At 35.8% G+C, this 22,644-nt stretch overlaps 2 protein-coding genes across 2 annotated transcripts in view; both read left to right on the top strand.

The window, feature by feature from the left end:
• Nucleotides 1–3,728, top strand: part of LOC112047629 (cholecystokinin receptor type A-like) — a 35,517-nt gene extending 31,789 nt beyond the window's left edge. Inside the window, exons 10-12 of the mRNA XM_024084802.2 lie at nt 824–930; nt 1,562–1,678; nt 3,588–3,728. Of these exons, the coding sequence (XP_023940570.2) occupies nt 824–930; nt 1,562–1,596 (142 nt within the window). The 3' untranslated portion in view covers nt 1,597–1,678; nt 3,588–3,728. The remainder of the gene's footprint in view (nt 1–823; nt 931–1,561; nt 1,679–3,587) is intronic.
• A 5,738-nt stretch (nt 3,729–9,466) lies between these two features.
• LOC112047617 (proton-coupled amino acid transporter-like protein CG1139) overlaps nt 9,467–22,644 on the top strand; it is a 34,522-nt gene continuing 21,344 nt past the window's right edge. The window contains exons 1-3 of the mRNA XM_024084777.2: nt 9,467–9,644; nt 11,296–11,418; nt 12,990–13,140. Coding sequence (XP_023940545.2) covers nt 9,628–9,644; nt 11,296–11,418; nt 12,990–13,140 — 291 coding nt within the window. The 5' untranslated portion in view covers nt 9,467–9,627. The remainder of the gene's footprint in view (nt 9,645–11,295; nt 11,419–12,989; nt 13,141–22,644) is intronic.

Below are 22,644 nucleotides of genomic sequence, written 5' to 3'. Positions count from 1 at the left end.
ATCAGATCTTACTGGCTTATCCCCGCGACTTTGCCAGCGTTTTGAGCCATTATTTTTTTTTGGTTCTTTCATCAGTATAATCTAACTCCTCACCAAATAGCAAATACATCGGTTCAACGGCCTAATGGATTTAACAAACATATACCTACACTTAAACACATTATCCTGTCTTGTGTACAGTGCAAAGCATTGCTTCCATGAATCTTTGTCACACTATTTGTCTACCTAGTCACTTTATAGTGAGTTTATCATCTGGTGCTTCGTAAACTTTTAACGTTCATAGTAAGAAGTAGGAAACTTTAAATATTCAATAGTAGTTAAATATATTTGTTTCCTCGTTCTTTTAATTTCAAAAACGCAATTTGAAGCACCCTTCAACCAACCCTTCACCCACGACCCCGCGATATCACAGTCACATTTTTTATGTGAAACAAGCTCGCGATTGACCACGATCTCACTTTGTTAGTTTAGATATGGCCTGTGGAATGCCTAAAGCCCTAGAAGTTGCACATTGCTATTGACTTAAAAATACCCAAGTTATACCAATTAAGAAACAGACTTCGGGAGAGAGTTTTATACCCTATGGGGGAGTCGTGGAAGGGTGAACCCGGAATGTACTTGCTTTAGGCGTGTTTATACGGCCGCTTTCTGGGTGCCCATTAACACGTTTTTTCTTATAATTTTCCCTTTGGGAATATTCTTCTCCTTCTGGGGCTACATTCTTCCCCTTCTAGGGTTTAACTCTTCCCCTATTGTGTATGTGTGCGTGATGTATACGAGTCTCTTGTACAAGTGCCGCTGAATCAAAAGGACAGTGTTGTAGATGCTGCTTCCCTCGACAAACGGATGGCAGCAAGCAGGTCACTCCACCACCATCCAGCCAGGAGGTTACCGCGTGCGTGGTCCGAGGCAGCCACACTGGCCGCTCAGGTAAATGTTAACAACAAGGAGGTCCTGGGTTTGATTCCCGGCTGGACAGATTGAGGTTTTCTTAATAAGTCCAATTCTGGCTGGTGGGAGGCTTCGGCTGTGGCTAGTTAGCACCCTACCGGAAAAACGTACCGCCTAGATATTTAGCGTTCTGGTACTATGTCGTGTAGAAACCGAAAGAGGTGTGGATTTTAATACTACCCCTTACAAGTTAGCCGCTTCCATCTTTAATTGCACGATCAGGTGAAATTCTAGTCAAGGGGGTAACTTGTAAAAAATAAAAAAATGAGATTTTTTAACGACCACCGTCAAGATGTTGATGATAATGACCGAGACCGAACGCTTAACGTGCTCTCCGAAGCATGGCACGATAAGCGGTCGGTCTCGGTGGGTATATAGTATATACCCATGCTTGGGAAATTGATATATACTACGAATATATATCAATTTCCCAACTTTTGCTAATAGTATAATGACTAATATAGTGGCAAGTATACTATAAAGTAGTTAAGAAGTTTGGCATTTTTCATCAAGTCATCGGCAAGATCGTAATGGTGGATTTAAACCGCGGATGACGTCGCGCGTGTCCGCTAGTAATACTATAATAATAATAATCTATATATTTACACAGAGCTGGATGGACTAGAAGGGGAGGATTGTGTTTAGCAGCGGCTCTCAAAGCACTGCTTTGGGAAGCAGCGCTCATCCCGCCCTGCCCGCGCCCGCCGTCGCAAGGCCCGTCACACAAGTAAGTTAAACATCAACCTCCATCAACCGACAGAAACTTTTTTTAGAAGATACGAAGGGTTCTTAGACGGTAGGATTCTAGTACTATCTTACATGGATGTTCATAATGATTTTCCCCCCTACAGAAAAAAAACCTGCCTTCCGAACCGAATTCGTAGCGTCTTTACAAATAGTCAAAGTCGGTTTGAGTAAAGTGCTTGTAAACTAAGCCTGCTTGAAATAAACGATTTTTGTTTCTTGATTGTTTTTATCATGGTGACCTTTCACTTAGATATTCGTTAGTTGTATATTTAAGAAATTCATCCATTTGCGAGAGGGCAAAAAGTTTCAATTAAAAATCACTGAGAAATAAAAATAAAACTACTTATTTTATTCTACAACTTCAGCGTTGCTATTTATTCAGAAATTTCTTCAGATCTCCTCATTCCTGATTCTATCACGCACAAATAATATCTATCACTAATTTATGCTATAGTTTGAGACATTGTCGGGTTTCTCTATAATTCTCAGTGTTAGATTCAGCTCGGGATTATACTCTGAATTTAATTACAGATCAAAGCTGACGAGGAGCCGACCTTAAGATTATATAAGCTTTTCTATTTCGTGTCCAAGTTATTAATCTCTTGTAGTTACTTGTTGTGATTGATTAACGGGAGGAACGTGGTAAGGTTTCTCGAGTTACTCCATGGCCATGACTGCGTTACATATAGCGGTCGCGTATTAGCGTCCTTTTACATTTGCCATAGGAAGGCCAAACAGTCGTTAGTACTTTTTTACAAATAGTGATAAACTACCCATACAGAGAGAGACATACGTCATTTTATAAAGCCTAAAAGTTTGTCCATAGATACCTAGACAGAAGTAGGTACGCAAGCCAATTATGGTTTCCTAATTTAGATCATGGTGGCCTTGGTAGTAGTTTCGAGGACCCAATTGTTCAAGTATGAAACGTTTTGTTTATATTATTTACCGGCTATCATATAGGATTCTGTGATATTGCTCATATGAGATCAGTTCGCCAGACGCTTAGCTTCTACGGTACTTAGATTATTGTTAGTAGTACTTAGATTATTAGACACTTGAGGGTCTGAACCCTTAAGACCTGCTACCTTTCAAAGCCTCCGCGGTGCAAACTCTACATATAATGGACTATCGTACTTGCCTATGGTAGGAGTAAGTTGAGAAACTTACGCCTTCGTAAGATGAGATTATGTCTCTGTAAGATGAGATAAGCATATTTAAAAGACTTATGAAAACTTTCAATCCGTTTTTCAATCCCGTAGGGGAAAATTCTGTTAAATCCAGTTTTAGATGTAAATCTCTTTTGGTACACTAATATTCGCCAAAAACATAACATGATAGTAAAGATCGTGGCCCTACGGAAAATTTTCCTAATACGGTTTTGTATTACAGCTCGAATAAACAAATCAATATCAGATTAATGATCTTCCTTTGTCACTATCTGAGATTATTATTATCAATGCAGGGATTATTCCAAAGGTTTAGTAAGCTTCATATAATATGTTCTCTGTTTTTTAAAAGTTTTGTGTTTCCATAAGAGATTACTTTAAAAGTATTTTCTTTTAAAACGCGGATCCAATTATATTTTAAAATTAATACGTAGGCAACTTTTTTGGCATTGCTTTTTAATAATGTAATTTTTTCAAAAACATTTCAGTATTTTTTTTAATGAATATTTGCTATAACATTTCAATATGGCCAACATTTCCATTCCCCTCCAAATAGTCGGGAAAGACAGTATTAGGAGTGGGTACGACAATAGACCAACGGGGGGGCTAAATCCACCACCCCTCGGTGATGAGTCCGACAGCTTTTACCCTTGAGCTATTGAGGTTCTAAGGTAAATGTGGAAGTAATTAAAATTTCCTTAAAATAATTATATTTGGCAGGTTATCGAGACAGGCGAGGAAGGGAGTCAATTCCTATATCGCATTACATGGCCTCGGGCCGGGCAGCCGAAGAGCACGGGACCGACACAGCCCCTTTATGAATAAGAAGACTTTGAAGTCTAGGAGCTAGTGAGGTTCTCATATGATACGAACGTACTGAAGTGACTAAATTGTGTGAACAAAAAAAATCAAATTTCGTGTTTAAAGCAGTATATTTTGGAGTGTTCCTAATTTTCGTTTTTCCTTTTTGTACTTGTTTGTAATACAGTCAAAATATTTTATTTGTATAATAATTTAAAATTGTTTATTTTTCTGCACATACTTGAATAATTTCCTTTGATTTATTAATTCTTCACTTTTTTTTAGTTAAAATGTATTTTAAAGAGATTTGGTTACCTGTGATGTGACAGGGTATTTTTAGTATAACTAATACACAATTTTAAGTGTATAATATATTATGGGTATCATGATAAAAGCATCAGAATGTACTCTGTAAATAGTAAGTGTCTACCAGAGATAAATCTAAATATTTTGTATTATTATTATTAGGTTTATAATAATGTTAATATTAAAATTATAGTACAGCCAAACCGCTCAGTTATGATTTTTTTTAGTGAAAATTTCTTCGAGTAAGGAAATTAAAAAAAAGTCATACTTGAACGCAGGTCTTCTTGACCCGAACCCACATAAGCGAACGGCATAATATATTCAGAGGCACAATTATCCGCCCAAATATCAAAAAATTCATACCCATAAAGATTTAAAAAAAAATGATGTGTACCTACATTAGTAAAATTAACTCGAAAACTATTGCTGTTAAGGAATATACAATAAAATTTTTAAAGAAAACGAAATTTTGTTATGAAAATTTGTTACAAAATACAGTATGTGTGACGCTTATGTTTTCTTTAACTTTCTCGGAAAAATTGAACATAGTAATTAAATGTAACATAATATATAGGTGTAACATAATAATATGTACAGAATAGATGTTTTTTAATAAATGTTATTTAAATTTTAAAATAATTTCACTTGTACATAAGTAAATTAAAATATAATTAACTCGTTATAAATAATATTATTGGTGGTGTTCAGGTTATAGTTGTGATTCTTGAAGTAGGTTACATAAACATCGATCTTTGTCAGAGGGCACGGCAGTTTTCCCGCCAAGTCGAGCGGAAAAGCGGTATATTTATGTTTACGCAAAAAGTTCAAATTAAATAATATAAGGCTTTCGTATCCTTTTTACATGCTTTGTTTATTTTATTATAATTCTGTTAATATACTCAATTTTTGAATCAAATGAGTGTGTAATAAATGTTTACCTAAATTAAAGGTTGTTTTATTGAATTAACTCAAAATATATAGACTTTTCAAAAGTGTTTGTAAACTAAGCCTAATTGAAATACCTAAATAAACTATGACTTTTATCTTAAGTTTCGGCTTGATGCAGACAACTTGTTTCGAATGTAGAAGTCAATCTAAATAAGAAAAGTAGTTTCAAAATAACAATCGTTACATCGTCAACTGATTAGATTTCGATGATTATCTCAAGAAAGACAAGTTAGCCCTTAACCACAGAAAACATATTTACAAGCGTTAACTGCGATCTCATCAGGGTTATTATGTAACACAGTGTACCATTCAAATAACACGTATTTTCGTAATTGTGATCATCTAACATAGTTATTTCAACGAAATTATCTTGACTGACGTAGTCAAATGTACATCAAATGGCAGTGATTTTTTTTTTATTTTACGATCAACTAACATGATTATTTGAAAAAAATTATGTAATATAACGGTTTTTTACGTAAGATAACGATTTTTCGTTGAAATAATCTTACTAATTGCTACAACCACTTCTACATTACTGCCACATTATGTAAAATGAAGATACTACCGTTTAAAATACGATGTTAGAACGATGTTAGATTATTTCTTAAACGAAAATATGATGAAAAACGATGCAGTGACTCATTATTTATATGATATACACCGAGATACATAGTAACCCTGCTGATGTTGAGTGACCAGCCTAATATAGAAGCGGGCTAACTTGGAAGAGGTTAGCTTGGGAAATTCGTTCGTACCACTCCCGATGGCTCGCGCAGGCCGGGCGCGTGTAGCGATGAATGAAAAACCTACGACTGATGCACGTCACTTCCCCGTATGCACGATTTCATACCCGCGCAGTCTTTCCCCATCATGGGAGTGTTATCAACGAACTTGCCAGATTTAAACAAGTTTATTCTACCCATACCTCTGACGTTTACGTTACGTACCGGAACGATAACGTATTACGAAAAGATTTTCTAGTCTTTTTTGTAGTTAGTTTATATACGGATAGATAATCTCATTTCAATCAACACTGTCAAAGACAACAAAACTATAGTTTGCAAGATGATAACACGACACTTTAAAGATAAATCTGAGCTTATCACTAATTCCTTGATAATACTTCCCTAGACACAATTTATACGAGTCGTCGTTATCAACCCATATACGGCTCACTGCTGAGCTCGGCTCTCCCCTCAGAATGAGAGGGGTTAGGCCAATAGTCCACCACGCTGGCCCAATGCGGATTGGATTCACACACGCAGATACGAGTAGGTATCTGTAGAAAAAGGTCCGTTTAATACTATACTGTCGAACAATTCTATTTTGTTCTGTTTATCCGGCTATGGACATAGACCAGATAGATTCCAGCAAAAAGCGCCGACCGATTCACCAACTTTTATTTAAACGGCGTTCACAGATCCGGCCCGTCAAATATTAAACGTAGTTTGAACAAGGAGTCCTTAACCAGCATATGGGTTGTGGTGAGCACAAAATTTGGACTTAACGGCGTCTAACTTATTTAAACGGTTGATTATGTTTAAACGCATGTCGGTGAACTCGAACCTAAGTGGACAAAAGTGGCTCAATTGGTTCGTATAAATACCTTATCGCTTTGATGTCAGCCGTTCTCTCGATTTGGCTAACGCTCTCCGCGCTATACAACTAACATATTATATATTGTTGTGTAATGGTAGGCGTCCACTGATCTATATCGTACGTGTCGGACGCATCGCATCAAACGAATTTTTAATTTTACGGTAGATAAAATCTGATGCGGATCAGTGGATGCACATGTATGACTTTCTATAAAAATAATACTAAAATCCATTTGATGCAGTGCGTCCGATACGTACGATACGGATCTGTGAATGTCATAAGTATGAACTTCTACCGGCAGTCACTATAATGCCAATTTTTTAAAATATTTAACTTCACTCTTTCAAGCCCTAATAAAAGGCAAAATAAGTATATATATTGGCGACCTGGGCGGCCTGCTAAGCTTCTGGAGCGAGCTCGGCTGGATGGAACAAATCCAGCGGGAACCTATACCGAGGGACCCACGCACAACAGCCAATCACATGGCTAAGTGAGGAAACGGCCCGGAAGAAAGAAGAAGAAGAAGAAGTATATATATATATATATTTCTCATTATTAGAGAAATAAATATACAAAATACAATATATAATACTAGATGGACCGAGAATATCAAGCGGATTGCAAGGAGCCGCTGGTCGCTGGCGTTGGCTCGAGACCGTTGTGCTTGGAGGTCCATACAAAAGGCAGGTCCAGCAGTGGATGTCTATCCGCTGATAAGGTAAGGTAAGGAACCTAACACACTACTCAGCAATTTTCATTAGACTGTATGAACTTACTCGTATATTCGATACCCACTTCAGCTACTCCTACAAATATTTTAGACGTAAAGTTAGTAATATTGTAGGGGTAGTCTCTGGATCTACTGAACTGATTTTGAATATTCTTTTACCACTAGAAAACTACGTTATTTGTGAGTGTACATATCCTTGTATTTTTACGGGAACGGGAATTAGGCGGGTGAAACTGCGAGGCGTCAGCTAGAGATGAATATTTCACCCCTATTTTCCCACCCTTAGGGAAGAAACTTTAACTTTCAAGTTATCATAGGGCTAACTTCAAGATCCTGTCTAATAAATAAAGAATTATGAAAAATGGAATACTCTATAATAAGTTTTACGTGGTTTTACTTTACAATTCATGGGTACACAATAAATCATTCCCTTCCTACCCTTAGAATAGGATTTTTTTTTTAAATTTATATAGGACCAAATTCGAAGTAAGTATAAGTACCTATAAAGATAAAAAAATATCAAAATTGGATTACTCAGTAAGTAACGCGTGTTCATACATAATTAAAAATATATACACGTTGAATTGATAATTATCTCTCCGTTTTTCGTCGCTTGGAAATTGATTCTTAATACCAAATACCTTTATTACGTACTTTACTCATAGGTCATAATACTATATTGTGAATCGTGTGCGAAATTAGTTTTACCGCAGAGATAGAGAGTAAAAATATCTACTGTAGACGGAGCCATCTACTGTGACGGAGCGATGTCACGGGTACAAGTCAATAATAGTTTATTATAGGTACAGTCATACAATAATTATAAATATTATTGACACGACCGAAGGTCACGTTGCAGACAAAGCTAACATAATTACATTCACCTTTAAATTAGCATTTATATCCACATATATCGCAAAGTTAACGTATAGGTATTTTAATCACTTTAAAGGTATTTAATTCCCTAATGTTTACAATTATTTACTTATTTGGATATCTATCCAGGGTCACTGGTTGAGATGAGCTGCCAGGAACTCTAGTAACCTAAATACGACCAAAATGACACTTATGTAGCGATGCGTGATTCTTATGTTATATATAAACTATACTAACTAACTCTAAACAAAATAGCATATTTTTTATTCTTGTTAGACTTTTCTAGTATTGGATTCGTAGAGAATTACGAATAATACTTCAGCAAAAAGAGATCGAAACGTCTTTGTTGCAACGCGTATCGTACTTTAGAGGTATTGCTAGAGATAATCTTTCTATTTATCATCACTTGTAGGGTAACCAAGCGATGTAACTATAGTTCGGAGAGATTCGTTTTTATTTGTACTAGATAGATAATTTTAAACCTGAGTGTTTGCAAAAGCTCAGAATAGAATAGAAGTTAGGTACAGTTTTTAAATCCTTCAAATACAGTAAAATGTAAAGATCTGTCTTCCTAATATTATCGACATTTCTTTTGTATTCATTTGGAAGACACTGACGATCACAATAAGTTTGGCTTAACATTATAGAATGCACAGATTGGCTGAAATTCGAATCACTAATAATATATATTTTTTTATTCTTTTACAAGTTAGCCCTTGACTACAATCTCACCTGATGGTAAGTGATGATGCAGTCTAAGATGGGAGCGGACTAACAGCCAAATATACGGAAACTCATCTGGTATTTTGACCACTTTCTATCAATTTGGCGCATTAGAGCTCCAGCTTCTTAACTTCGGATTAAGAATTCATTATAAGAATATCTAATCAACCCTGGTTATCATGATCTGAACCCGAACACGTTAGACATTAAATCATAGGTTTTTGGGGTTAGGGTAATAGTGAACTTTTTGTACCAAAAGTCGTCCTAACCACTACTATTTCTACCGCAAAAAGCACGGTTACTAACAATTGAACATGAAGCTTAATACCTACACCTAAGGTTGAAGGGCACTTGGCGAGCGGCACTTTGTAGGCGTGTTCCTCGCATAATCTGTGAAAAACCTTACCAGATCATGCGAGCTCTATCTATAAGCAATGGTTTTCCTCTGACCATCATTATTACATTATTAGAGGTGGATTATCTGATTGATCGTCAATTGTTATTACAAAAAAGAAAATTATCCATAAAAGTTTGCAATATGGTCACCACACGTTACACGATGAAGTCTGACTTAGGTATACAAGTGTATTTGAGATACAAAATACTGAGTTACTTATTAGTTATTACTTATCATTCACTACAGTAACACCTTTGTGAACGTACGCTTATAGACACTATTAAGATATTTGCAAACTTCTTTAACAATACATACAGTGTATCGTTTGTTGGTGTGAGTTTTACGGTTGTGAGTGTATAGTTATATTGATAAGGAATATGGCTCAGGAGAACAAGTAAGTTATTTTATTGATATAAGATAATGCCACTAAAACCTGAATTCGGATCTAAACCCACCACGCGACTATTATATCGTGTTGGTATGCTACGGATGACATTGACTTCTGTAACAATCGATGTCAGTGAATATGACCGAGATCAATGGCTTATCAGTTAACATATTTTGCACCTGTAGAAACATACCTATCAGCATATTTTGCAATTTTTGAGAAGCAAAATCTCAATTTACTTTTTGGGTATCCACAATTGATTTTTTTTGGTCCAACCCGATATCCGCACGACCCTATTTTCCGTAGCTGAAGTCTATCTTTCAATCTACAAGGCAATATGGAGATCGAAAAGGCTGAATCGCAAAAATACCTTATCTCCGAACCAAATATTTTAAAACAAAATACCATAAAAAACCAAAATACCATAAATAGCAATTAAAAAGTGCTGCTTTTTATATTTGAAACCGACTTCAAAAAAAGGTTCTCAATTCGACGAGTATGTTTTGCTTTTTTTTTTAATGTTTATTACCTCATAACTTCGCCACTTAACCGATTTTGAAACTTTTTTTTGTTTGAAAGAATATACTTCCAGATTGGTTCCATTTAATTTTCATAAAAATCGGTTCAGTAATTCTGTGTTAAAATGAAAGTAACGAAATTTCCCGTATGTGGAGCTATCGTTCACTATACTAGGACACACTAAAAGCAGAAAAATAAAATCTTTTTAACAAATAAATTAAACCGACTTCAAAATCACAGAACTAAAAAGCAAAGGTTTAATTTTATTCTTTAAAAGATTTCGTAAACGAAAAATTTCGTAGAAATAGTTACCATAATTATAGTTTTTGAATAAGATGAAAAATTTACGAGATATTAAAGAAAACCCGAAAAAATAAAAACTCGCGATAAACGAAGCCTATCGAAATGTATGTAAAATTATTATTCGAGGTCGGTAGCAAGCATTATTTACATCATGTTACATAATGCCTCGTAAACAAAGCATAATTTAAATATTAATTATATATAGGTACCTATTTTGTTTTTTTGGATGTAGGTAAGTTTTTTGCTACGAGTTGGTTAAATTAATTACTAATTACCTAGTAATTCGTTTTAATTAAACGTCATGACCATTCGCGGTTTAGTGAACTTTAACAATTTTAATTTGAGAGTTATTTAATTTATTTGTTTCAAGTTATTCCATTACAGATGGTATTAACATTCATTATTTAGGTTATTGTAGAGGGGAGGTATTAGTGTTGGTAGGTGTTAGGTACAAGAGGGTATTTGATGACTTGACCTCAGTTTTTTGTTAGGCAGCGTAGACACCATCACGCTCCCAGTCGCGTGATTGATGTGCAATAATGTTTTGTGTTGTAATTATTGTTTATCATGAATTGTTTAGTGTGGGCTTAGAGTAGATGTCCGGCAGGGAAGGTAAGTGTTGGCTAGTCGGAAAAGATTCGTTAATCCTCCTAAGATCCCTAAATCGGCAATGGAATCACTTACAACTAAATTTTCCGGTAAACAGACATCAAAAAGTAGACAAAATATACTCTATTTTCGACTCAAACTCTCAACTCAAACAATCGCCATAATAATGTAAATCAACATCACAGCCAAGCGTTAACTTAATCTTGGTAAATATTATTCTCAACAGTTCCCAAGAGAAAAGTCGCGAGGTATTGTGTACGGAGTCCACGATAACCCTCGACAGAGAGAGCGAATGCGGCAAAGAGGAATACGACCCGTTCCAACACAGGAACGTTGAGCATCCCACATCGTGAGTAATGCTTATGTTTGACTTCATAAAATGTAACATTCTGGACTAGAGCCTCAAATCACAAAAAAATTACAGAAATATGTATTTTTATATCGACGGAGTAAACAGTTTTAATAGTACTTTAATAGTATTTTAATAGTATCCAATAACCAGCTCGATGTAGGTCACTTTATCAACCGAATGAACACGCATAATTTTTCACAGAGAAGTCCAATTTTGATAATTCTTTTTTTATTGGAAAAGATATGCCCGAATATAAATTTTATATGAACGTCATTTTTTACACTTATTATATTTACACTAGGAAAGTGTAAATATAATATAATTTTGTATTAAAATGAAAATAACGAATTATGAGCCTTTCATATAGATCTTAGACCCACCATGCCGCCCCAATGCGGGTTTCTGAGTTCATGAACCGGAACCGAGCTTAACGTGCTTAAAAGGCTCAAGGTAATAGCACCACAAACTTCTCAACTCCTTGAGAATTTTTACTTATATTCTTTTTCTTTACAAGTTAGCCCCTTAACTAAGCCTACCTGATGGTAAGTGACTATGCAATTTAAGATGTAAGTTAGCTAACTTGTTAGGGGTAGGTTGAATACCCACACCCCTTTTGGTACCTACACGACATCGTACCGGAACGCTAAACCACTTGACGATACGCAAACTAGCCACGGCCGAGGCCACCCACCAACCAAACCTGGACTAATCAATCGGCCCAGTCTCTTGTCTTGTAAATCCACCGCGTATACCACTGCGCAACAGAAGCCGTTTTATTGAAAGAAAACCAGTAATTCACAGCCTGACTCTAGCCTGGTGATCCAACTGGATGGATAGTGCTAGTTTTTGATTTTTATTTTTATTGTGGTTTATTCCCCCCAAGTCCGACATAACCTTCTTGCGAGAATCATGGCGAGAAGGTGTCCATGACAAATTTCCCACGTAAACAATGGTCTCGTGATACGTAACCACATAGGTTCACCACTAGACCAACGAAGCAGTTACTTTATAAGTAATAAGTACTACTAACACTCCAAATTGCATGAATACCTTTATTATAATAAACATACTATTTCGACAATGAAGATCCTCCAGGGCAACACTCAACATTAAATAACAAAGTTCTGAGTTATATAAGTCAAACGAGCGTATGGGGTATTTCCCCAAAAGTTTGAGGAAGGAAGGCAATACAAGCGCGAATATATACATGTATGAGGGTGCACCTTAGACTAACATTTGATTAAACTTTTTTGTCAGCCCATCTTCTATAATTGGCTTCCATAATCACCTATGTTAAACTAGCGGGCACCCGTGGCTTCGTCCGTATAAAATTCAGTTTTGCACAAATCCCGCAGATACCATGGATTTTTCCGGGATAAAAGTAGCCTATGTGTTAACTCTTAATCCAGAGTAAAATCTATTGTCATTCCAAATTCCAACCAAATCGCTTCGCCATTGTTCCCTCGGGATTTGTGAAAAGCTGAATTCCACACAGACGAAGTCGCGGGCGTTCGCTAGTATTTGTTAAATGGTTCATTAAATATATTAATTATTCTGTACTTAAACAGGACTCTCGGCGCATTCTTTCACTTGCTGAAGTCATCGCTAGGCTCGGGTCTGCTAGCCATGCCAGCTGCCTTCAAACATACTGGCATAATCCCGGGCTTCATTGGTACTATGCTGGTGGCCGTGATAGCTACCCATTGTGTTCATATTTTGGTAAGTCTATTTACTGTGTCCGCGAGATAATCTTTCATCACATTTTTAACCTTGGTACAAGTAGTGTTTTCGTCAATATAACTTGAATAAATATTTGTTTTAAATACAACCAACTTTATAAAAATTAACTAAAAAGCAAAAAAATTCTACCTACTGATCACTTTAAAGACGGTGCCAAGCCGGTTATGTTTTCATTTAAAGCGTACCTATCAGAAAGATTTTGGTTTCAGACATTATATTGTTTTACGTGTGGTTTTTTTCAGTAACGACTTAAATCAACACACGGGCATAACATATAATATCTATAGTAATATTATAAAGCTGAAGAGTTTGTTTGTTTGTTTGATTGAACGCGCTAATCTCAGGAACTACTGATCCGATTTGAAAAATTCTTTCAGTGTTAGATAGCCCATTTATCGAGGAAGGCTATAGGCTATATTATATGTCCCCGTATTCCTACGGGAATGGGATTCAAGCGGGTGAAACCGCGCGGCGTCAGCTAGTATGTTTATACGTCTCGAATTGATAACCTTCTCTCCGTTATTTCGAAAACAACACTTTCATGACAACAGTGTTAACTTGGGATTACCCCTGTAAAAAAACTACGCTTTATACTGGATGAGATGGTTAAGATTGTGTAAACCTTTAAGCCTGTCCTTTAAAAACTTTTTAAATCACGATTCCAGTTGCCAAACGTACTTACTTATGCAAGGCGCATGAGCTGGCTGATTTTCAACTTATATAAAATTGTGAAGGTCTCGCTATCGCAGGCTTTCAATCCATAATGCTTCTGTTTACTCATATTTTTTTTAACGGCCTAGGCCGGCAAGGCCTTCCTCCATATAGGAGATTTAATATGGAGCGTATGCTCACCACATGGCTCTAATGCGAGTTGACGGTAGTAGTGTTAGATTCATTAACCCACCCATTGCACTCCTATTGCATTGCTATTATTGCACCCATACTCTGTATGCTTACTTAGGGGCTAGATAGTTTATTGTTTAAGTATATTTATTTATTATTATTTATTATTAACGACCACTATCACATGTTAATGATATTAACCGAGACCGACAGCTTAACATGCTCTCCGAGGCCTTCTTACTACAACGAGGAGATAAATCTCTACTTTCTCAAAAAAGATTTAGACATCGTAGCTGAAAATTAAGTTAAATAAAATAAAGTTTATTTTATGGACCCTTTAAAAATGTTATCTCTTGTAGTTAAGTACTTCCGAACGTTCGTGGAATTTCAATATTCCAAGTTTGAGCAAAAAGTCTGTCTTCGTGTTCTCGCTACTGATATAAATCATTTCTATTACATGTTTGATGGAGATATTCTTACTTAAAGAGTATTTATGTATATTTTTATAATTATTGAAAGTTGTCTGAACTTAATTCACTTCATAATAATTTCATGAACTACAATCTAACTTAGTACTAAAAGTATCAAAATAATTATAGTTACTAAAAAAACTGAACAACATAAATCTGGTGTAATTTTTTTCAAACTAGCATAACAAATAAAGGTCGCTGCACACATAACAACTCGAAAAAGGATCGGCACCGTATTAACCGAACAGAGCCGTTCAATATTATTACCTATTTGTATGAAACTTATTACTGCAACGCACACTAATCGGAATCGTAATTTGTAATATGGTGGTGCTTAATCGTCAACCTGTAGTCGGTGAGTTAGTTAGTGAGTTTGCACGCGATGATTAACCTCAATAGTATAATGGTAGAGAAGAGGACAGAGGACTATGTAGACGCAGGTTTTGTGATCGCAGAGAATGTAATCGATAAAGAATGAATGAATCGCTGACCACGCGTCGCGGTAGAAATAATATTTGTAGCCGAGCAAATTGTTACTATATGGTACGTAACAATATATTACGTAACTTTTCGCTGCGCAGTGGTACACTACACTGCTCAACGCTACGCAATCCTACAATTCACTACGATACGCCTTGCGATACGATACGATTATTTTAAATGTTTTGGCTAACTATCTAGTACCCTCGAATCTTAGCAGCACAGAGTTATGTAATAATTATTATTATTATTCTAATCTGAAAAAAGGGATCAGAATTGAGAACTAAAATATTTTATTAAGAGGTATTGAGTGCTGTTTCCTCAAACACTGAAAATGTCAATCAGACTTTTTTGAGTCTGATGATACATGTAATATACACGGCGTAATTATAAAGCTGAGATCTAGAAAAATAAGTCTTCCCCTTCCATCTACCAAGGGAAACTTATTTTTCTAAGAAAGCATGAAATAACTGATATTCGTGGGACAGAACAAAACGGCGTAATAAAATAAGACAAAAACCTACGATATTACAAAAAGACTTAATGCGTGTCTGAAAGAGTTCACTCAGAGAGCGAATTGTTTATTCAAATAATATATTACAATTGTAATACATCATTCAAAACAATCTCATACCCTTCAACAGTCAGTTATTTCAATACAAAAGTCAATTATATTTTATCTGGAGTCTCAAAATAAGCTTGTCTCAAGACTCCAGTAACTGGTTTTAATCTAACGCAAAAGATAAACACAACGGTAATATAATTCAGTTACCAGATTGGCTCTGAACGTCGCTCGTTCCAATTAGCCTCGAAAGCAATTTTAAGGGATTTTTATTACTTGACTTGGCTTATCGGTAAACAACACTAATTACAAATGAATAAAATATTATATTTAATATTTAAATCACTTGTCTTGATTTATATATATTGTTATAAACATGATTGCTATGTTTGGAAAGAGTTAAGTTTATTAGCTGGCCTATTCACTATTTTGGTCTTCAACCTATTAAAATTAACATCAAATCAACTGACAAAATGTGATTTACTCATATCACTGGATGATATTTTTATCACGCTGTCTCAATGCGGATTGGCAGACTTCACGCACGCAGAGAATTAAGAAAATTCTTAGGTATGCAGGTTTCCTTACGATGTTTTTCCATCACCGTTTGAGACACGTGATATTTAATTTCTTAAAGTGCACATAACTGAAAAGTTGGAGGTGTGCATAGGAACGGAATCGAACCTACACCCTCCGGAATCTGAGGCAGAGGTCAAACCCACTGGGCCATCACGGTGTCTAGTACCTGGATACTGTCCAAATGAGTTAAACATGAAAGAAACACATTACAATTTTCCTTTCAACTAATATAAGGAGAGTTTGTCAGCGCGTACTCCTACCATAAGTAACTAGAGTAGTCAGTAGGCAACTGTTAGCTTGTAGAAAATGCTTGATATATTTTGGAATAAATACGTTGGTTTCTACTCAAACACGCTTATAGTAAGTATCTCAATTACTACACAAGTTCGTACAAAATAATATTTATTGTGAAATAGCTCAATTGTTAATAAAGTAACATATTTTTCCTATACGAAACGCGGATATATCTTCTTATCGATTCTTCTCTGCAAAGTCTGCATTTCTGAATAGAAAGTAGTATCAAACAAAAATATGATAAAAGTATTTGTAATAAAGGAGATTATCAAACATTCAAGAAGTTATTATTATCCTTAATTTTGACAACGCTTTCACAACTATGGAGTTTGACTCGTGGTGGTTTTAGAAGATAGTAGGTTTAACAGGCTTTATAATATGAGAGCGACAACTTTATAACATATTTTGAGTTTCAGGACCTCCAAGAGCACAGTGAAGCGCAGAATATTAGGAAATTTATAGTTTATTCTGAAGACTAGGACATTGCAAATAAATTAAGAAATTAACATTCCGGCACCTTAGGATATTAGGGTTGTTCGAACTATGTGGCCCGCACATTTAACTTTACGACTCGTTGATCTAAGTCGGTAATGGTTGTTTTACGGCTTCGTTCAAATAATGGCACTCCGAGCATGACTCACTTTTTTACATCACGCACTAAATGATTCTTAAAAGGCCTATATAGAAGTAGCAACAAGCACTATTCCTTCTTTAAGCATTAAAAAGCGCAGTGTTGGTCAAGTCCCCTGTATGTGGACTGAAAACGTAGAAAAATATTGGAGAATAATATAAAATGGTGATAAGCTAAAAGAAAAAATCCTGGCTGAAATTGTTGTGTTCTCTGTCTTGTTGTTGGAACCCTCGTAACTTTGGTTTTGAGTTCTCGACTTTTCTTATCACCATATTATCATATCTTAGTCGTAACCTGAACTTTAAAGAAATAAAAATATTTGAATGTACATAAAAACGTAGGCAATTTTAAAAGAAGGTGTGATGGCAATAATATTAATGTCAGAACTAAAAATAAAATTGTTGAACACCACACTAGGCTACAAAAAATAGTAATTCTTAAGGGCAATTGAATACGTTTTTATAATAAACTGCCACATGCCAACCACTGGCATGTCTCTCAAAAAGACAATCTGTCAAAAATCAGATGATAATATGATGCATAAATAAAGATCTGGTTAAATAATTGGCATGTATTATAAAAATATCTTTTTTTATCACTTTCAGGCAAAATGATCGAAGGTGTACCAAAGCGGGGAAGTAATATTCAAAGCTGTATTTTTTGTATTATTTTATTTGTTATCAACAAGCTTAAGAAACAAGAAAACGAACAAACTAAGTCGACAAACACAACAAATCTCAAGCTTTAATGTATTCTAAGTTCCATAATCTAAAGAATTTGGCACCCGTTTAGATATAATTTTTTTCGTTGGCATAATCGATAACGACACTCATCTGTGATATAGAATTTGGCTTCGTTTCACACATTTATGTTTTGATAAGATACACGGATAAGATAAAAGTTACTTTTAGTTAGTTAATAGTTCTCGGACGAAAGCTTGGAACCCTCGTAACTTTAATTTTAAGTTTTCGACTAATTATCACCATTATACTCGTACCTGACGTTTTAAAAAGTTCTTGTCTAATTTAAATAAATCTATTTTGACTTTGACTTTACCTAAGTACTTAAAAACTTTGTCATACGAGGTTTTATAATACATTTGCGAGGAAACACATTTATTGTCAAAATTATTAAAATTAAAGAATTAAATGGCTTTGTCTCACAAAGTTAATTTTATTCATAAAATGTTGAACACTTTTCTGACTTAAAAACTCTTTGCATTTTACTTTACTTTACGGCACATGTGCGTAATGAGATACATAACGTTATTGAAATTGATGAAATAAGCGAAACTATACGAGCAAATGTGTTATAAAAACAAAATACAACCAAATTTTAAAAAATTGGAATAAATACCTCTGGCGCGTATACAGGTGTATGCACGATGTGTATAACGATTTAAATTTATATATTTTTCACTACTCTTGCTCAAAACACTGTCATATTACCACTCCACAGCGGGGCTAAACAAGCATTTTAGCCTCTAGGGGCTAAAGTAATTTTGTTTTTTTAATTCTTGTCTGTTACGAGTACTAGCCAAGCACTAGCCTACTATAAAACGGAGGAGGTTTTATTCGAAAATAGAATCATTATAGGTAAGGTGTAACTGTTTCAAAATGCCTCATATAAATATAAGAGCATAAAACATACATTTTATCAAGTGTTGATCTTCCAAAGGTTAAATATTTTAATTGGCATGTGATCGTCTATTGATTAGAACCCATTAATCAACGTTATGTCCATAATAACACAAATACTTTTAAAGTCTCAGAGGTAACAGTTCTCGTATCACGGATTCCCTAAAATATAATTGATACACGAACTCTTCGTGGTATATCAATACACGAACTCTTCGTGGTATATCAATACACGAACTCTTCGTGGTATATCAATACACGAACTCTTCGTGGTATGTCGATACACGAACTCTTCGTGGTTTATCAAAACACGAACGCTGAGTACGTTGATAAGGTCGTTTTAATAGTTACGCCTTCGTGAATCATATAAGACCACATTGACAGCGAGTGGCAACACAACATTCAGGTTTACCCTGAACGTCAGTATTACTTCTCATTGCTGGTTCTGTAGTTCTAACAAACTCACAGAAGGTAATGGTGCTTTGGGTGAGCGAGTGAGACTGGGTGAGCGAGTGTGATTAGGTTGGCATCTTTTTTATAAAAGATGGTCATTGGCTCCAACTCCCGCACAACGACGGTGGTCCTCTCCCTGAATTTGGTGAGATTAGGTTTATTTAAGAACCAGGACCCACCCCTTTTCGTGAGGGTATAAGTTTATTGGTATATAAGCGTGAATGGGTGAGTTCCACATAGTGGAAAGATAACTGATTGTCAGACGACAAGTAGAGCAAAGCACACTGTAAACACCGTATAAATACAGGCCTAGCTTCCACTATCATCTTTATGTCAAGCAGAACAAGGCATCACTGTATAACTAGTGTAACAGGCCTAGCCTCTAGCTGGCAGTCTTAACTTTCAGAGTATCCATTACTCTCAAGAGAGTGTAATGCGTTCGAAAGAAATCTAAAAGATTTCACACCATAGGCCGCTCGGCCCTGTGTATAATTAATAAGCCATCAGAAGGTAATTAGTATGTAAAGTTTCACATATATGCTCTTAAGCATTAAGGAGTTCCTTCATGCGAAGACACTCCTGGTTGCATCATCATTTTGACTCATAAGTCAAATTTCACACCATAGGCCGCTCGGCCCTGTGTATAAATAATATGCCATTAGAACTCAATAACTATGTAAAGGTTCACATATATGCTCTTAAGCATCAAGGAGTTCCCTCATGAGAAGACACTCCTGGCAGCATCACCATTTTGCCATAAAAGTCCCTACTGGTCGCCCAAACAACCGACTTCGTACTATGCTTCCATCATACGATGGAAAAGCACGAGTAGAATACATCAAGCATTCAGCCAGCTGCTCTAGCTATTCATACTGAAAGCGTCACAGGCGTCAGCCCGCATGCTCCCAGTAAAGTAGTAAACACGCTCTCGGCGTCATCTGCTAAAAATAATTTAATGTTTCCAAATAATATTTTTCTCAGTGATTTATAATTAATCTCATGTGCTGAGCTTATTTTGATAAAAATCTTTTTTTTTTTTTTTTCATAAGTATGCATAATTTGTATTATACCTATATAGTATGTAAGTTTGTAAGACTTAGAGTCGTCACAATCAACCCCCTAAATTCTATGAAGTCCTGCGGAATAGAATTTACTGCAGGAATTTTTATAAGTGATTATATTTATTATATAAAATTTTATTGTGCCTATTAATTATTTATATCTTAAATGTATTGAAAGGATTCCACAACCCCCTGACATTTAAATAGTTATTTTATTGATCACCGAAGAAATTTTATACCTTCGGAAAAATTTATTAAATCCGTCCACGGACGAATCACCTGGTTCGGAACTCCATCGGCAGACTCTACCGAACATAATTCCTCCAGGTACGTAAGTTGTCTATAGACTACTGCGAGCCCCGACATCGAACTGAATAAAAATTGGAACTTTGACTTCGGGATGCTCTAGCACCTTTCGTCACATTCCAAATGCTTGACGCCGCACCTTACGAATAAAGTGCAACTAGTAAAGTCACATTGATTTAGAGCCTTCCGACTCTCGAGGCTCTACGTTGAGATTCATGATAAGTTGCTTTTTTTGGCGTTAGAGCAGTTTGATTACATTCTAAAGATTTCACACCATCGGCCACTCGACCTAGTGTATCATATAAAAGCCATCAGTAGGGTAGCCTAATCTGCCTCACGGCGGTATAGTACCACCTTAATTTATAATTTAAAATCACTTTTATTATACTTCAGGTTCATATTACAACCCCCAGACCTCAAGGGTTTCTGACTTTAATCCGTACCATAAACTAATTAGATATGAACTTTTTACCTCTTCTGACTTTTCCACTTTCACGGACAACAATTGTAGGCTTACGCCAATTTAAAAGCCGTTTTGACCCATCCTGGTCACGGCACCAATTGTAACTGTTTCAAAATGCCTCATATAAATATAAGAGCATAAAACATACATTTTATCAAGTGTTGATCTTCCAAAGGTTAAATATTTTAATTGGCATGTGATCGTCTATTGATTAGAACCCATTAATCAACGTTATGTCCATAATAACACAAATACTTTTAAAGTCTCAGAGGTAACAGTTCTCGTATCACGGATTCCCTAAAATATAATTGATACACGAACTCTTCGTGGTATATCAATACACGAACTCTTCGTGGTATATCAATACACGAACTCTTCGTGGTATATCAATACACGAACTCTTCGTGGTATGTCGATACACGAACTCTTCGTGGTTTATCAAAACACGAACGCTGAGTACGTTGATAAGGTCGTTTTAATAGTTACGCCTTCGTGAATCATATAAGACCACATTGACAGCGAGTGGCAACACAACATTCAGGTTTACCCTGAACGTCAGTATTACTTCTCATTGCTGGTTCTGTAGTTCTAACAAACTCACAGAAGGTAATGGTGCTTTGGGTGAGCGAGTGAGACTGGGTGAGCGAGTGTGATTAGGTTGGCATCTTTTTTATAAAAGATGGTCATTGGCTCCAACTCCCGCACAACGACGGTGGTCCTCTCCCTGAATTTGGTGAGATTAGGTTTATTTAAGAACCAGGACCCACCCCTTTTCGTGAGGGTATAAGTTTATTGGTATATAAGCGTGAATGGGTGAGTTCCACATAGTGGAAAGATAACTGATTGTCAGACGACAAGTAGAGCAAAGCACACTGTAAACACCGTATAAATACAGGCCTAGCTTCCACTATCATCTTTATGTCAAGCAGAACAAGGCATCACTGTATAACTAGTGTAACAGGCCTAGCCTCTAGCTGGCAGTCTTAACTTTCAGAGTATCCATTACTCTCAAGAGAGTGTAATGCGTTCGAAAGAAATCTAAAAGATTTCACACCATAGGCCGCTCGGCCCTGTGTATAATTAATAAGCCATCAGAAGGTAATTAGTATGTAAAGTTTCACATATATGCTCTTAAGCATTAAGGAGTTCCTTCATGCGAAGACACTCCTGGTTGCATCATCATTTTGACTCATAAGTCAAATTTCACACCATAGGCCGCTCGGCCCTGTGTATAAATAATATGCCATTAGAACTCAATAACTATGTAAAGGTTCACATATATGCTCTTAAGCATCAAGGAGTTCCCTCATGAGAAGACACTCCTGGCAGCATCACCATTTTGCCATAAAAGTCCCTACTGGTCGCCCAAACAACCGACTTCGTACTATGCTTCCATCATACGATGGAAAAGCACGAGTAGAATACATCAAGCATTCAGCCAGCTGCTCTAGCTATTCATACTGAAAGCGTCACAGGCGTCAGCCCGCATGCTCCCAGTAAAGTAGTAAACACGCTCTCGGCGTCATCTGCTAAAAATAATTTAATGTTTCCAAATAATATTTTTCTCAGTGATTTATAATTAATCTCATGTGCTGAGCTTATTTTGATAAAAATCTTTTTTTTTTTTTTTTTTTCATAAGTATGCATAATTTGTATTATACCTATATAGTATGTAAGTTTGTAAGACTTAGAGTCGTCACAAAG

Source organism: Bicyclus anynana, chromosome 6, assembly GCF_947172395.1.
Source record: "Bicyclus anynana chromosome 6, ilBicAnyn1.1, whole genome shotgun sequence".
NCBI classification, from domain to species: domain Eukaryota; kingdom Metazoa; phylum Arthropoda; class Insecta; order Lepidoptera; family Nymphalidae; genus Bicyclus; species Bicyclus anynana.
Note: the sequence above shows the minus strand (reverse complement) of the source record. Positions and strands in the feature narration are given on the sequence as shown.